At 45.8% G+C, this 15,083-nt stretch overlaps 8 protein-coding genes across 8 annotated transcripts; 4 read left to right on the top strand and 4 right to left on the bottom strand.

Annotated features, from left to right (window-relative positions):
- Positions 1-59: 59 nt before the first annotated feature.
- Positions 60-2,318, bottom strand: C8R40DRAFT_1194572 (rab-GTPase-TBC domain-containing protein; the record flags this gene model as incomplete). The annotated part of the gene is made up of 14 exons (XM_046233072.1): positions 60-168; positions 220-287; positions 339-393; positions 446-516; positions 573-707; positions 755-926; positions 977-1,089; positions 1,200-1,301; positions 1,355-1,418; positions 1,469-1,552; positions 1,604-1,699; positions 1,754-1,850; positions 1,906-1,929; positions 1,982-2,318. The coding sequence occupies 14 exons, from the start codon at positions 2,316-2,318 to the stop codon at positions 60-62; spliced, it is 1,527 nt and encodes a 508-aa protein (XP_046085887.1).
- Positions 2,319-2,577: 259 nt separating this feature from the next.
- Positions 2,578-3,639, bottom strand: C8R40DRAFT_1108040 (uncharacterized protein). The gene is made up of 7 exons (XM_046228243.1): positions 3,550-3,639; positions 3,452-3,493; positions 3,246-3,395; positions 3,076-3,187; positions 2,999-3,019; positions 2,839-2,944; positions 2,578-2,759 (listed from the first exon to the last, which is right to left on the bottom strand). The coding sequence occupies exons 1-6, from the start codon at positions 3,550-3,552 to the stop codon at positions 2,883-2,885; spliced, it is 390 nt and encodes a 129-aa protein (XP_046085886.1). The 5' UTR covers positions 3,553-3,639; the 3' UTR covers positions 2,578-2,759; positions 2,839-2,882.
- A 163-nt stretch (positions 3,640-3,802) lies between these two features.
- C8R40DRAFT_307344 (uncharacterized protein) lies at positions 3,803-4,415 on the bottom strand. Its single transcript, XM_046234655.1, has 2 exons — positions 4,213-4,415; positions 3,803-4,142 (listed from the first exon to the last, which is right to left on the bottom strand). Exons 1-2 carry the CDS (start codon positions 4,310-4,312, stop codon positions 3,889-3,891), a joined length of 354 nt encoding a protein of 117 aa, XP_046085885.1. The 5' UTR covers positions 4,313-4,415; the 3' UTR covers positions 3,803-3,888.
- Positions 4,416-4,990: 575 nt separating this feature from the next.
- Positions 4,991-5,629, bottom strand: C8R40DRAFT_1161151 (uncharacterized protein; the record flags this gene model as incomplete). The annotated part of the gene is made up of 3 exons (XM_046230089.1): positions 4,991-5,258; positions 5,312-5,373; positions 5,426-5,629. The coding sequence occupies 3 exons, from the start codon at positions 5,627-5,629 to the stop codon at positions 4,991-4,993; spliced, it is 534 nt and encodes a 177-aa protein (XP_046085884.1).
- A 544-nt stretch (positions 5,630-6,173) lies between these two features.
- On the top strand, positions 6,174-7,811 carry C8R40DRAFT_1046796 (allantoinase; the record flags this gene model as incomplete). Its single annotated transcript, XM_046224387.1, has 6 exons — positions 6,174-6,370; positions 6,423-6,645; positions 6,702-6,773; positions 6,825-6,878; positions 6,933-7,598; positions 7,656-7,811. The coding sequence occupies 6 exons, from the start codon at positions 6,174-6,176 to the stop codon at positions 7,809-7,811; spliced, it is 1,368 nt and encodes a 455-aa protein (XP_046085883.1).
- A 1,625-nt stretch (positions 7,812-9,436) lies between these two features.
- C8R40DRAFT_1252382 (Josephin-domain-containing protein) lies at positions 9,437-11,483 on the top strand. Its single transcript, XM_046233716.1, has 7 exons — positions 9,437-9,626; positions 9,705-9,715; positions 9,781-9,886; positions 9,939-9,990; positions 10,047-10,097; positions 10,163-10,350; positions 10,413-11,483. The coding sequence occupies exons 1-7, from the start codon at positions 9,530-9,532 to the stop codon at positions 11,333-11,335; spliced, it is 1,428 nt and encodes a 475-aa protein (XP_046085882.1). The 5' UTR covers positions 9,437-9,529; the 3' UTR covers positions 11,336-11,483.
- Positions 11,484-11,513: 30 nt separating this feature from the next.
- C8R40DRAFT_1046891 (autophagy-related protein 27) lies at positions 11,514-12,630 on the top strand (the record flags this gene model as incomplete). Its single annotated transcript, XM_046224396.1, has 5 exons — positions 11,514-11,771; positions 11,826-11,946; positions 12,017-12,302; positions 12,362-12,448; positions 12,516-12,630. The coding sequence occupies 5 exons, from the start codon at positions 11,514-11,516 to the stop codon at positions 12,628-12,630; spliced, it is 867 nt and encodes a 288-aa protein (XP_046085881.1).
- Positions 12,631-12,749: 119 nt separating this feature from the next.
- On the top strand, positions 12,750-15,082 carry C8R40DRAFT_306334 (uncharacterized protein). Its single transcript, XM_046234654.1, has 3 exons — positions 12,750-12,932; positions 12,985-14,544; positions 14,618-15,082. The coding sequence occupies exons 1-3, from the start codon at positions 12,868-12,870 to the stop codon at positions 14,727-14,729; spliced, it is 1,737 nt and encodes a 578-aa protein (XP_046085880.1). The 5' UTR covers positions 12,750-12,867; the 3' UTR covers positions 14,730-15,082.
- The last annotated feature ends 1 nt before the right edge of the window (position 15,083 follows it).

Raw genomic sequence — 15,083 nt, 5'->3', positions numbered from 1 at the left:
ACATAACGATGCAATAGTGCTGCCATAGGATGAGTGTATTACACCCGCAAGGAAACATGTTAAGACGCCTTAGAACCACTCCCTCTCTTCAGCCCGCCGAAGATCTGATTTATTGACATACGATGGGAGGACTGCGCATCTTCATTCTCATGCATGGCTTCAGCATATCTAGGGGACAAATGGAAAATTAATCCAGTGACAAATAGAACAAGACCTTACAGCAGTTTGTATCGGACAAGCTCCCCTTCCATTTCTTCGTTCCGAAGTCTAGCTTTGACCAGTTCATTCTGATCGATGTGACTTCACATTGAAACAGGCCAGAAGATTCCTCAGCTCACCAATAACTCAACATGCTCTACGTTCAGTTGTGCAAAGTTTGACTCGAGTCTTTTTCTGCAGGAGTTGTTCACTTATTGCGACGCATTGAGAAAAGACGGCCGCTCACACTTGCGCTGATAAGGCACGATTGCTGCTCTGAAGCTCATCAATTTCTGCGGTATGTTTATTTTTTTCTCGCTAACAGGAAATTTTGAACCCATTTGAAATATCAGACATTAGACGGTAAAACTTACGACCATATCCTCGTATTCATGGCTGTAGCTGTCCAGCATGAAAGCTGTGATTCGAAGGGAGACAGCATCGTTCACGAATTCGTTTACTTGATATTGTATCTCCTTTTCTTCTTTGCCGCCTTCAACAGAATAAACCTACGTGCATATGGATTACAGTTGCAAGGTTTAACTGAACATCATACCTTGTACCGATCAAAAAGTCGTGTGTTCAGAAACGCAAGGATTTCGTCAAACTTGAGATTTAAAAGTAGGTCTTCGTTTTTGCGAAGGAGCGCAATACTGAAGCCAAAGATGGCTTCGATACCACTAGCCAGGCAATTGTCGTATATTCGGAAAACAATGTCAAGTGGGAAGCTATAAAACCAAAGGTTAGACGGGAACTGTTTGACAGAGAGCGTACCGACCGATAACTGAACATTGTCAGAAACCACTGTGAACAGAACATACTCGATTTGATTCCTTCTCGGAGGAAATGTACATGGAGAACCGGAAGGAGCTCTTCTATCAGGCGGTCAAACTACGATTTGGTCAAAAAATCATCCCGAATCGAATTATCAATCCTGCACACCTGAAACTACACGAGAATTGGTAAAATCAAAATTGGGTCAAGAAATTCTTGCCGCTTACCAGTCGAAGTTGAAGCTTCGGCATCTCAGGTAAAAAATGTCCCCGGAGGTCGTAAACCTGCATCAGACGAACTAGGAGCGAGAAGGCTTCTTCATCTGGCATCTGTGATGAAAAAGAGGTTAATGTAGAGACGGTGCTCACGACATTTCACCTACATTCAGCAATAAGATTGCGACAACAAAAGGTAACCCTTGGCAGTAACCAACTTGAGGATCGTATCTAATGTTCCGGTGACAACGAGCAGATGCATCGTTTGAAATTTGACCTACATTGAATAGGCTTTCAGAACGTTATACAGATTCTCTTGTCCTATACCCTGCCCATCAGTAAAAAAGTCATGATGAGGGAACGTTCTGAAATGGTCTGTTAATTGAAATCAAATACATAGAACGTCGGTATTTGACCTTCCCAAATCACGCAAGATGGCTTTCTCGTGGATACTGCTTTCCTTCAGGAGCTTGAGGTATGTACTCTCAAGTTCGGGATCTTTAGATGCAGCCCTAAACAAGGATGAGCCGAATCGGAGAAAAACATCATGAAACCAGAGACAGTACATCAACTGCCACATCATTCCTCTTAGTGTCGGTGGTATGCCTTTTGCAATAGCCTGCGCTAACTCGTCTGATCTTTCAGAAGCAAATTGTTGATAATCTTCGGACTCGTTGATATTTCATGAGATCTAGAGGAGAGATAGGAAGCCACGAACCCGATATAACAGCACCCCAGAAGTCTACATGGCCCGCGTCAGTTATAGACAGTAGAACCAGGCGGTGGCAACTCACCCCAATCGATACCAGCGCTGAAACCGGGGGTAGGAGGACCCTTTAGATTCTCTGAATCTTTCTCCTTCTGTAACCGAGCAAATTCTTCTTGTAGTTTATGCTGGCCATCTAAACTGACTCGACTTCCTGGTGCCTGCTCATCGTGATTGACGAGAAGAGATATATGACGACCGGAGTGAAGGGTGGCGAGTGATGCAGATTTCTTGTGAGATGAAGTGGAGCCAGAATGTGTCTCATTCAGATCCAACTCGAACGGCTTCGTTGGCAGAAACAGTTCGGCTGGTGTTGTTGAGTCCGTCTGATCAACGGTGCTGTCACTCACGTCCAGGTCTTCCATTTTCTCGTCATCTAGAGATATGTCACTGAGCTCAGATTCCGCGATAGACTCTCGCGCGCGAGCCTCTGCCTCTCCAAAGGTAGCTTGCTTGGGTGAAAATAAAGAATCCAGAGACGCAGGCGGGTCTACCACTGAGCTTGAATTGGAATCTGGATGATCCGTAGACATTTTTCAGCCGCTCTTGGGGGCCGTATCATACAGTATCTAAGGTAAGAGGAACGCGGATGAAGTTGAACTGACGAAGCCGGGACAGTTACGAAAATTGATTGGGCATGTCACATTTTCAGACTATGTTATTGCCTATTATTGCCGGCTCATTCGAAGCAGCAGCCTATAAAATACAAAGTACTGGAGGCTCTTCAGCGTGCTTAGACTGATTCCGGGGCATGGACTACATAAGCCTAGTTCAATCGAGACAGTCGGTGTCAAGCGCGCGCTTCGCTACATGGTGATATAGCATGAAAACCCAGATTAGATATTATATGTAGCCAACTGATAGAGAGTACACCACAAAGCTCACCCGATGATATATCGAAGCGATACACATGTCACACACACACAAAATCATTGGACACCACGACCTCTACCACGTCCTCCCCTCATTGGGCCGCCACGGCCACCACGACCTAAAATATTGATGAGGATATTGATTGCGTTGTAGCACGTATGGAACGGTCTACCTCTCATGGGTGCTCCTCGTCCTACAACAGGTGAATAAGTTGACCAAGAATAGAAAGATTGTTGAAACAAAACTAACCACCTCTATTCCCAGGTCCGGTGCCTCGAGTGCTCCTTCCCACCTCTCTAGCCCGGACCTGTTCTTCCTTTACAGCGTCAAGCAGAGTGTCTGGTATTCGCAGATACTTGATCTGAGGATTATGAAAAGGGTTAAATCAACTGTCAAGGTGGTAAAATATTTCTACGCACTGTACTTCCTCTGATATAGCATTCTTTCAATTTCCAGAACCTGTCACCATCGGAATTCGTTTGATAAACGTCTCGTAAAGTAATGTTCATAAAATTGTCGCAGTTGATAAGGTGACCGTTACACGTTTCGCCATTCTTTAACTCTACGAGCTGAGCAACGGTGAATTGAGGATTGGGATGATGGAGATGGTGCTGGATAGACACACCATAGGCTTATTTTGAGCCGCATTCAACAATGACAGTGGAAGCTGTACAGGAAGACACAGTAAATCTCGGAAGCTGGAATTTGTAATGAATTGCACACCATTGCACACAGAGAAGGGAGGGTTGGAAAATAAGCACCGAAGTACTAAAAGAATAAGTAGGCAGTCGTTGTTTGTGACAGTATCGAGACTGATCGAGAGCGTGACTCATCACCCTCTGTTTTGCACCGTATTACTGGCGATGTTCGAGTCTGTATGGATTGTGAATATATTTTTTACTCCTTCCTGGTACATACTCATTTTGTCTTTCGATAAAGGTAATACCAGAGAGTCAGAACCTGCTGATCATAGATCCAAATTTCGCCTTACTATGTATTCACAATCCCAAAAAAGATACATGCTGATCCACGTAGTTTCAAAGTTTCAAAGTTTCCTTCTCCTCAGTCAAAGTCTTCGGCTTTGTCGACCTTGACATCCTCGTCTGAGGATGTAACGTGCGCTCTGAAAACTAGGAAAATCTCGATTCTCTTCGCTGTTTCGTCTTGGAACCACGCCCTCGGTGGAGCCGTGTAATTATCTATCTCTATCTTCGCCGCAACATTCGGAAATCGCGAACTTCTGCAACAACATTGAGTGTCTATCAAAATGATGCTGTGAATGTGATTATTCAAAAAGAGTTTGACAGTGACGACAGCTTCAAGAAAGGAAGTGCATTTTCGTTCAGCAAGAATCTGCGTTAGTAAGACGCAAATCAATAAACACACCAAGGTTCCCGATATGCATACCAACCTGCCAATCCAGCTCAGAATGCGATTGCCACTGCAAGCCCAATGCGACCACGATTGGAATACATACATACATCATCGCTCTCTGTAGCGATAGAGTTCTTTCTTCCACACAGCATTGAGCTACCGACAGCACTTAGATCTTTCGGGGTGCAAAAGTTGAAACAGGCCAATAAAATTCCCTCCACTCAGGTTGCTCAATCGATCGACCCGATCTGAGCTATATGTATGTAGCTATTTATGCTCCAGTGGTGTTCAAACCCTGGAAAAACATCTTTCCATTTCGTCACCGTCGGTGTACATATCTTGCTGCCCGGTTTATATCAGTATCGTGTTGGACAGCCGCATTGTATGCATAATACTGATCGATATTATTGTCAACGGAATTCGCTATATGATGCATAGTCCTGGCCAAGTTAAAATTTTTACTTTGTAAACACAAATAGAGCAGTTGATGATAGCGCATTCATCACGTCGAGTAGCGTCGAGCAAAGGGATTTTGCTTTCGTTTCCGAGATGAGTGACGGATTCCATATAGCATTCAAGGACAGTAAGAGAACTCGCGAATCAAAACCGAGAAAACCCAAGAGAAGGACGAAGCAAAGATAATAAACATAAGCCACTAGTGTTTTGCTAGGGTAAATGGATGCGATAGCAAAATAAAAGGAATGGAAGAATCAGAGACTAGGAATACATGCTGAATTTTCGTAATCGGAGAACGAGAACCAAGAAAATGAGGAGGGCAACGACGGAAGAATCATTCGAGACTACTATCAGAACTTGACGAAGCAGGACGTGGTAGATGGCGAGGTCGTGTCCGAGGGGAAGAATTTGGGTCCATGCGTGCGCAGAGATTTTCCAGTTCCATTAAAAAATGACCTTCCTTCCACCGTTCGGATTGTTCGGAGGCTTTGTTGATCTTCCAACCAAGGTATACCGAGCACTTTGAGCATGTCAGCTCTTGCATTGTGTGAGCACCGGTAGCCATTAAACGAACGCGGGGCACGGAGAGAGTGACATTGCGACTGAATTATCACTGATAAGATACTGCATTGTGGTAAGATTCTGTACAACGTACATTTCGGTGAATAGAGATGCCTTCCCAGAGAACCCCCTGAATGCTCTTGATTCGGGAGGTATCTGAGAAACATATAAGTACCGATATAGGACTACAGTAAAGAATAAAACTCACAGCTTCCAAGGGAAGGAGAAGAGATATAGACGTGATGACTGTCATACATTCCTTGCAAGCGAGAGCGCGCGGTATGGGCGGAAGCGGTCTAGATGAGGGTCTCTCTTTAGGGACAGAAGGTAGACGACGAGGAGAGCCAGGAGGTTTCGGGAGCAAATCCAACTCCCCCAGAGTGTAAAGTACTTCATTATCGCTGGACGACATGAGGGCGTTGGGGGCGAAAAATACAGTACCTGAGCCTTGAGAATATATATATATATACATCTTATTACCCCCAGGAGCAGATGCGGTGCGATCTACTGATACCATTGATGCATCACCGAAACTTTACCCAATATAGAAATTCAAATGGAAACTGAGTCGCTGACCCTTTGGACGAGAACATTGCAAAGTTGTTGAGAAATCTGCCCTGGCAAACAGCCCGGCGATCCCATGGATTACCTCGGGGAGCTGATGAAGTACCCTGAAGAATTCGAAGGGTTCATCATGACATGGGATGACCTGCGTTCAAACCTTCGTCCTCGATAGTCAATTGGAACTTGGAAGGGCTTTATGCACTTTCCCTACGACTGACTTGTAGAATGGGATCCATGAATGATGATCCCTGATGATCATGAGCCTGGGCATTTCTAAATTCTCGCACTTTCCCGCGTTGGTAAAATTTCCCACCTTCGGTCCGGAGCAAATACTCCTTCGGAGTACCCATCGATTATGCTTGTATATACCTGTATATACACGTTCTCGATCAATGACCATCATCATCTGCAGAGGATCCCAAGTCTTGCTGCCGGACAGTGATTCCCTTCAGCCAGCGACCATCATCATCGAAGGTGATTCCGGAAAGATCGTTGAAGTTCATCGACGACTATTGTCAGACGAATTGTTACCATCCCATGTGCAGCTGATAGATGCTGGGCCGAATGTCATTCTCCCTGGCTTAGTGGAGTAAGGACGTCTATCTTGGAATGATTTCCTTCTGACAGAGAGAATTTCTCAGTGCCCACGTTCATCTCAATGAACCCGGAAGAACTGACTGGGAGGGTTTCTATACCGGAACTAAAGCTGCGGCTTCGGGCGGTGTTACAACCGTCGTGGATATGCCACTCAATTCTATTCCGCCGACGGTCTCTGTAGGGAATCTCTCAGTGAAACGGGCCTCTGCCCATGGCCAATGTTTCACGGACGTCGCGTTCTGGGGCGGTGTTATCCCAGGAAATCAAGTTCTTACGCGTTTTTTGCATTTGTGAACTGTGTTTAATCCTTTACATATTTACAGAGTCACCTCAAGGCACTAGTAGAGGCTGGTGTCAAAGGCTTCAAATGTTTTCTTATCGAAAGCGGAGTAGATGTGTGTATCTCTTATCTTCGTGTACGGAAGAACCTGACCTTCTCCTCCTAGGAGTTCCCTTGCGTCGATGAGGAAGATTTGAACGAAGCTATGAGCTCGCTACAGGTAAGCCAGCATAACAGTGACTATGACTTGACTACAAACAAGCTACCGCAACAGAATGAGCCTACTACTTTACTTTTCCATGCTGAATTAGACAACACACCTCCTTCCAAAAACGAAGAGTCAGATCCCACTTCGTATTCTACTTTTCTTCATTCAAGACCTGATGCTTTCGAGATCAACGCCATATCGCTTATAACGCGCTTACAGACGAAGTATCCTAACCTACCTTGCCACATTGTGCATCTAAGCTCATCGAAAGCGCTCCCTCTGATTCGGGACGCAAAAGCTGCAGGATTGAAACTGAGTGTCGAAACTTGTTTTCACTATCTTTGCCTTTCTGCGGAAAACATTCCTCGGGGACAAACGATCGCGAAATGTTGTCCCCCCATCCGCGAAGCCAGCAACAGGGAACTACTGTGGGATGCGCTCAAGGACGGTACCATAGATTTTGTTGTGTCTGATCATAGTCCTTGCACAACGGAATTGAAAAAGATCGATGAAGGGGACGTCATGGGTGCATGGGGAGGTATCAGCACCCTGGGACTTGGACTGAGCCTTTTGTGGACGGAAGGAAGTCAGCGAGGAATATCTCTTGCTCAAATCATTGACTGGACAAGTGTAAAGACGGCGAAACATGCGGGACTATCCGAACGAAAGGGAAAACTTCAAACTGGATATGATGCAGACTTGGTCATTTGGGATCCTGATGCCGAATTTGCTGTGAGTTTAGATAAACTACATTTTTCATTGAGTTTACCTTCGTCAAATTTGCTATAGGTGACACAGGAATCCTTAAATTTCAAGAACAAAGTCTCTCCTTATGTGGGCCTCAAACTCCGCGGCCGGGTGGAAAAGACGTTTATTCGAGGGTCTATCGTTTATGATCGTATCAGTGGCTTCGATGGACTTAACCCAAGCGGAGAGTTACTGTAAAAGGCGACATACTTCCAGACTTCGGACGTTGAATACTGACTGATATAGCCTGATGTGAGATGCTTTTCCTCTACTAAAGTGACATGAAATTCACATAGTATGTACTATCGAATACCAGCTAGCTTGGCTACTCCTGGTCACTGTGGTTAATCATTGAACTGGTCGGACTCAATACTCAGTGATAATAATACTAGTCCGCTCGAAATTAAAGAAATTGTGACCTCGTAGATATCGATGATATGTACGAGCTTGAGAATAGCCCTGCGAAGGACCAAGGGGAGATGCGACGCGACCTGAAAATCTGGGGGGTACCACTACAATTGACTTTCAGGATGAATACCGGCTTCCGATTATAAGGATATATAGATAAGACGTAGGCTTTCCAGAGGAGTCCACTCGGAGGGCTTCTAGTGGCCTGCCAGTGTAACACCAGGCAGAACTTTACAACACTAACCGAATAAGGAACTTGGAACCCAGGAGGTCCTGGTTCTTGTACATCATCGGGTAAACAAGAGGGCTTTCCTCTAGGCCGCCGTCAGAAGTTCTAAACAGGCTGAGGATGTACACAAAAAAAATGCAGTCGGGGCCGGGCGTCGTACACTGAGTATGTACCACATAAGATCCTTGTTCCCTCAGTAGTCCCAGAGTAGTTCGAAATTTCTTGCCGCGCCATCTTGTCACGTCCAAACTCGGAGTCGACTCGGAGGTGTATACTGCCTAAATTGATTCGAGATGCATGAATTAAGACCGCAGTAAGTAAGTAATCAGAGATAGCTCCTAATTTCAACAAACAATATGTAGGTGTTTGCGCAGCATGATTGAAGAGAAAGACGAGCGACGAATGAAGAGGGGAGGGGGGGTCAACTCTTCTATGTATGTAGTATCTGGGCTCGACTTCTACTACAACCTGGACATTACATTGAATTGGATGTGCGTATATCTTAAAAGAACAATTTTAAGGCGGGAAGAGATTGATAGAAACAAACTTCTGCACATGACATTTGGATTTTCCCACTTCAAATGTAAAGCTCACCATCATTGACTCCGACATGGGAAGGGGTTGAAAGCTATTGAAAGGCGGTTGCCGCATGAAGGGGCGGGACAAGAGCGAAAATCGGATTGAGTTATTGTTTGGGTACTGTCACTGTTAGGCATGTAGTAACGGTGTAGTAGTATGTACTAGGCCCAGGGAGCTGGCCAGCTCACAACAACTTCGGGACCATCTTCAGAGTCATACCAGCTATTCATTGAACAGGTTTTGAATTTGGAAAAATCTGTTGAATCTGATTAGGCCATTTTGAAGATCATTCCTGCCCTAGGCCTCTGAGCTTTGTTTGAATCAAGTATATACTTATTACTTACTGTATGTACAGTGGTGTAGCCTGGTGTAGCTGTTTCCGAAGTCTCGTCCAAAATTGCTTCGTATCATGATTTCCGAATAGCACCCACTGCAGTGTGGAGAAGGTTGCTAATAGAGTGGGTGGAAATTATGATCATTGCTGCCAGAGTGTAAGGAACCAAGATTTAGCCTGGCTAGCCGTTGTTAGTTCACGACTGTTCACGAAGATAATTTTGTTCGTGACTCATAATCAAGATTTAACTCCTATCGTCACGTGCCACTTCGCGTTACGCGTCTATTACCAGTCCCTCTGTCCTACTCTACAGCAGCTCTACAGCGACACACTCTTCCATCGACAAATATCGAACGACACTCTACAATGGCTGGATTAGAAAACCTCCTGCCTTTGATTTATCATGAAAAACAACAACCGGGATCAATGCTCTGCGCCCAACATGCACTCAATTCCCTTTTGCGTGAGCCCCGATACTATTTGCTATTTGGCATAATTTGGGGGAAGTTTCGCTGACTTAAAGCACTTCTCTCTCACACAGAAGGAAACTTTGTTAGTACTATACTTCCTGCATGGACAGTTTGTGTCACGCTGAATTGAATGTGGACTACAAATAGTTCTCAGCTTCAGATCTGTCAGCAATCGCTCAAAATCTAGACGATCTTGAAGGCACTTATGATACCGAAAATCCAAGTTTGACGAGTCAGAATATGGATGATACGGGTGTGTGTCGACTTGTCTTTGGGATTGGAATAAGTATTCACACATTGCTTAGGGTTCTTCTCCGTTCAAGTGTTGGAAAACGCGCTGGATGTATGGGGACTGAGGTTATATTGTGGTTTTTATTTGGTGGTATGAACTTAGCATCTGATTTTCCGTGTAGCTTGCTTCGATGGAGAAGTGAACAAATGCGTCCGTACCAGGATTATCCCGAGTGAGCTGTTCACTGAACACTTTGTTGTCGATGTTTTGCGACTACTAAGACGTTGTCACCCTCAGGCAGGAACGCGCGTTCATTTTCAACTCACAGCAACATTGGTACACACTGCGGCGTTTCGGTGCCTTTGAATCATATCAAGATGGTGCTGGATCTGGCCACTGGTTTAACCTGAATTCCTCCCTTCCAAGTCCGGAATGGGTTTCTAAATTATATCTCTCAATGTTCATACAAGCTGCTGAGACTGACGGTGCGCATTAAATATCATCGTGCCTTTCCTAGGAGACTGAATAAAGTTGCTGGTACTTTCAGGATATTCTGTGTTTGTAGTGCGACCAACGGATCCGGAAGCACCGCATACTCTTCCAAAGACAGAAGCTGATGATGTCGCCTCTACTCTCCCTGATCCTCCCGGTGCACAATCTGTTACACCGCGAACACATGATGCGGATGCTATGGAATTTGAGGGTATGGAAGACGAAGATATTGAACTCCAGATGGCCTTACAAGCATCACTGGGACATGATATCCCACCCTCACCTGCCGACCCACCCCAACTTTTACGAACTTCAGTTCCATTACCTCTAGTCGATTCTTATCCACCATCAACGTCTGGATCCGGGACGCGCACCCCTTTGCAACAAGACTCTCTTCTATCTCCCATTAGTCCAGATGTGCCACACGATCCGGCCTCAGTCGAAGCATCTATAGCACAGAGTCGAAGGATATATGAAAGGATGTTGGCAGAACAGAACCTAGCTCATAGAGAAATAGCAGCTGAGGGTGGTGGAAATTCACGGGTTCGGAGGATGCGGGAAGAGGAGGAGGAGGAAGAGATGCTGAGACGAGCTATTGCCGAAAGCGAAGCTATGGCGAAGGAGGAAGGGCATGAATTGGGCAGTATTGGTGACGATGAAGGTGGAAGCCACGTGGACTTAGATCAGTCGCATCTTGCACCACCATCTACTGCAGGACGTCGCGTGTATGACGATGAAGATGCGGAACTTCAAGCTGCCCTCCGGGCCTCATTAGAAGGCTGGAATCCGCCGCCAGAAACAACCACTGTCTCTGCACCTACTGTGTCGCATACATCTCCTTTACAGTCTTCCGACTCCTCTATGACTGATGATGATGAGTCTATTGCTTCTGAAGACACTGCGCCTGCAGAATCTTCTGAAGCACCCGTCAGTGTGGAGGAGATGAGAAGACGAAGGTTGGCTCGTTTTGGTGCTTAGAATATGGGTCGATTAGAATGGTGAACACTGATGAACACTCTTGAACACTTCTGTACTGGGTAGTATGTATCCCCTAATGTCTTGTATTTGTTCAACGCCCATGTATTAAGCGCCTCATAGTAACACTGTCAGCGTCTAATCTTGCTTGCGCGGTACCACCGTTATCCTCTTCACTACCATGATTATACGGTACTTTTCAAGCCTTCCGCCCGCTATTCTGCTATTACTTTCATGCTATACGCCAATAATATTAGCGGCCGATAGCTTCAACTGTGTATTCAACATAGACACCACCAAATTCGATTTGAGTTCGCTAAATAATGAACACAAAATCACTCGGTCGCGTTCTACACCACCGTCCACTATGGTTGACTCATTGACGTTCAATATCTGTGACAACTTGACGATTCAAGGGGAAGTGGCAGAGATAGATCGGGTACGTGGCCCCTTGCTCTCGTGTCGTAGTCACGATATATAACTTTACTTGCAGTGCCCTTCAGACACCAGGGTCTGCTTAACAAAGATAAACCAAAAGCAGGAGCAAGAAGATCGAATAGTTGCAGTGATTCCTTTAGGCGATGGTCTGAATGTAAACCTTACAAAGTTATCTTGTGCGTGAGTTTCCCAGAATCCATCCTGCGCTCACTCAAAGCGCGAAATCTCATATATCATCTTTCTTAGCTCCTACTGGTCTATCCATTACCATGCATGGACAACCATATCCATCTGGTTCCGATAATGCCAAAGACCAAACCTTCAATCTCAAACTCATCTGTGACGAGAACGCCAGCGATCCGAAATTCGTGTCGTATGACGGGTCGTTAGCCGAAGTCGAATGGACAAATCCTGCTGCCTGCGGGTCAGAAGTAGGTGATGGCAGCGACAATGATAGTGGAAATGACGGCGACTCTGAAGGTGATGAAGAAGAAGAGAGTGTAGGAAGCGGTATCGGCTGGTTCTTCCTTGTGTACGCTATCGCGCGTGCTCGTCTCTGTTAATTAAACGCTAATGTTTTTTGCTCCACAGAATTCTTTTAGCTTTCATTGCTTACTTTGTGCTCGGTGCATACCACAACTATACCACCTATGGAGCAACTGGGATGGATCTCATTCCGTAAGTTATTCCTTTTCTCAGAATCTCTGTCTAATATCTCAACCCCATTATTTCCCTCAATGCCCAGTCACCGTGACTTTTGGCAAGAAGTACCATACATGATGAGCGATGTCGTTTCGCATCTGTGCTCTTCAGCTAGACCACGTCGTTCGTCGAATCGGGGTGGTTACATTGCTGTTTAGATTTCTGAGTTTAAGGATATACTACGCAGGATACCTACATATGTATCGTATTCCCTTCTGTTACATGTCTGCTCACTTGTACAATGCGGCAAATGGTATGTTAGAGAAGCGTAATCAGATTCACGTCATCATCCCACGGTCCTGCGCTCTTGGCGTGACGTGAAAGTTGATTCGCTCCCGGACTCAGACAGAGTCAACCCGCGCAATTCCTCATCCCACGACAAATTACAGACCTTTATGGGAGGTAAAAACAATTTCTACGTTGTGACTGTCGGGAAAGATGTTGGCGTATTCAAGAAATGGTGAGTAGCGGAAATGCCTCAGTTGTTCATGATTTGTATCTATATAGTGTAGGCTTCAAGTGTCACGCGTACGCGAAGGAACAAATTGCGAAGGATATGAGACGCAAGAAGAAGCAGTCAAAGCATTCGATGAAGCTCTGACAAACGGCTTCGTCAAAATTAGTGGCTCTTTTGACCACCCGTACCAGAGCCCTAGAATTCATCCTCCTCTGGATTGTCCTCCTTACTCCTGTGGTCCTGCCTCTGTTGCTGTCCCCAATTCTCCTCCTCCAACACCAGGACGTGCCCGTGCACGTTCCATTTCGACTCCAGCTCCGGCTCCTGTTCATGTTCCCATCTTTGCACCTTCTACACCTTCTCCTAGTACCTTTCTACCTCCTTCGGTCTTTGAGAATGCGTCATTCGGTGACATTCCAGGATATGCCCAAAATGTTACAATCCGGTCTCCGAAGAGGGAAAAGGCCCCTATCAACACTCCCACCCTACTGAAACAGAATAAAGAGATTCAAACAGTGGGTAGGACAAAAGGTGCATGTGCTCAGTGCGGCTGTGATTGCACAACGGACCCCAGACAGAAACAGCAGCAGAATGGAGCCAGCTCCTCTCGCTCTACAAGCGACCCGTCGCAGAGCGCAAAAGGCAAACAATCTACTCGTCGAGATGAACTTAGTGTCATCAGCTCGGAAAGCGAATCAGACGACGTGTTCACACGTTCCTCGAGTTCAGATGAGAAGAAGGCACCAATCACTCCTCGTCGTGCTCATACTCGAATTCCTGCAAGTGTTCACAGCACACATAGATCAAGCATCCGAGCAAAGCCTGTTTTGCGTACGCTGTCAGCACCGCCAAATAGTAGTAGCTTCGCTTCACCACCTTCGTCGCCTTCGCGAATTCACCAAAAATTGAAACCCCAACCTCCCGCTGCCGCTGCCAGTAGTCCCCAACCAGCTGCTGCGACTTCGCGCTATCACCGAAACCCAAATACCCAATTTCCTACTTCCACTACCACCACTAACAGTAGTTTCCAACTACCAAATGCTGTGATAGATATTTCGGATGTTGAATCCTATCCTAGTTCAGATTCGTCTGTTTCTGGCTCAAAGACTGATGAAGAAGAAGATTCTTCCGGACCAGAAGATGTGACCCCCCTACAAACTCGACAACGACTACTCAGTCCTCTGACTTCTCCAAATTTCAAGAACGCAGTGTTGACAGATGGTGTCGGTGGTGGTGTTCACAGACACCCTGATGTAAAGGGTAAAAAAACGACTGTCTCAAACTCCTCCCCTTCTGCACAGCGCAAAAGGAGTCCTTATACCCCGAATTGTACAGCGGATGTGTTTACTACTGGGACCAGTCTTGGTGCTGCCGCGGAACATCTTGTTTCTCCCCGTCAAGGTCATACCAGTTCTTCTTCACCACGTGTATCCCCTGTTTCAAGATTTGGAGGCTCCGAACTTGAACAAGGTAGTAGCAACGACGGTGTCAGCAGCGCGTTGGGTCTATTGCACCAGTCCCCTGCACCGACTAATATTAGCGCGATGTACAATGTCATTTTAGATCCCAGGTCTCCGATCCTCCGAAACCGTGTCATGGCTTTAGGGGAACCAAAGTAAGTACTTGCGTAAAGGACTCACACTCCGAGTTTATTCATCTCGGGCTAACTTGAGGTTTTTTAAACGTAGCTCCTCCTCTTCTCCTTCTTCTACTCCCTTTGGACTGAGACCTTCGCCCCGGGCTAAAACTCGAGTTCCAGGTCTGAGATCCCCTGGAAAGTTAGTTTTGCTTGAAAATTAGCCTGGAATCAGCTCTTGTTATCGTGTTATCGTGTACACTTCTTGTTAACCTCTGTAAAATATCCATCTTGGTATTGTACGTATGTATCATTTGTATGTTGTCGAACCTATCTCTAGTACATAGGCTTGAAGTTGCTTGTCCAAATCAGTAGCCCCACTTTGCTCTCCTTTGAATCCCATCCTCAATCAAGAAATCGTTGTTGGGGGAAGTCGGGAGCACCAGACGGTTATTAGGATGAATTGGCCGTGGTAAAAGCAAGATGCAAAGTGTATCGAAGAGTACACGTAGATATGTGTACAAACGAGCCTTAACGAGCTCGTTGGCCGGGAACAAAAAGCGAAAATCCTGGAATAC

Source organism: Lentinula edodes, assembly GCF_021015755.1.
Source record: "Lentinula edodes strain Le(Bin) 0899 ss11 chromosome Unknown C8R40scaffold_20, whole genome shotgun sequence".
NCBI lineage: Eukaryota > Fungi > Basidiomycota > Agaricomycetes > Agaricales > Omphalotaceae > Lentinula > Lentinula edodes.
This window is presented reverse-complemented; position numbering and strand designations above follow the sequence as displayed.

What these genes read in the sequence shown, in the direction of transcription:
- C8R40DRAFT_1108040 (XM_046228243.1), bottom strand. An exon ending in GCTATATCAGAGGAAGTACA is followed by an intron (nt 3,188 to 3,245) that starts GTGCGTAGAAAT and finishes CATAATCCTCAG; the next exon opens with ATCAAGTATCTGCGAATACC. An exon ending in ACGAGGAGCACCCATGAGAG is followed by an intron (nt 2,945 to 2,998) that starts GTAGACCGTTCC and finishes TCAATATTTTAG; the next exon opens with GTCGTGGTGGCCGTGGCGGC.
- C8R40DRAFT_307344 (XM_046234655.1), bottom strand. Translation starts at nt 4,312, where the DNA reads ATGATGTATGTATGTATTCCAATCGTGGTCGCATTGGGCTTGCAGTGG. An exon ending in TATGCATATCGGGAACCTTG is followed by an intron (nt 4,143 to 4,212) that starts GTGTGTTTATTG and finishes CCTTTCTTGAAG; the next exon opens with CTGTCGTCACTGTCAAACTC.
- C8R40DRAFT_1252382 (XM_046233716.1), top strand. Translation starts at nt 9,530, where the DNA reads ATGGCTGGATTAGAAAACCTCCTGCCTTTGATTTATCATGAAAAACAA. An exon ending in CTGGATGTATGGGGACTGAG is followed by an intron (nt 9,991 to 10,046) that starts GTTATATTGTGG and finishes TTTTCCGTGTAG; the next exon opens with CTTGCTTCGATGGAGAAGTG. An exon ending in ACAAGCTGCTGAGACTGACG is followed by an intron (nt 10,351 to 10,412) that starts GTGCGCATTAAA and finishes TGGTACTTTCAG; the next exon opens with GATATTCTGTGTTTGTAGTG.
- C8R40DRAFT_306334 (XM_046234654.1), top strand. Translation starts at nt 12,868, where the DNA reads ATGGGAGGTAAAAACAATTTCTACGTTGTGACTGTCGGGAAAGATGTT. An exon ending in GTTGGCGTATTCAAGAAATG is followed by an intron (nt 12,933 to 12,984) that starts GTGAGTAGCGGA and finishes TATATAGTGTAG; the next exon opens with GCTTCAAGTGTCACGCGTAC. An exon ending in ATGGCTTTAGGGGAACCAAA is followed by an intron (nt 14,545 to 14,617) that starts GTAAGTACTTGC and finishes TTTTAAACGTAG; the next exon opens with CTCCTCCTCTTCTCCTTCTT.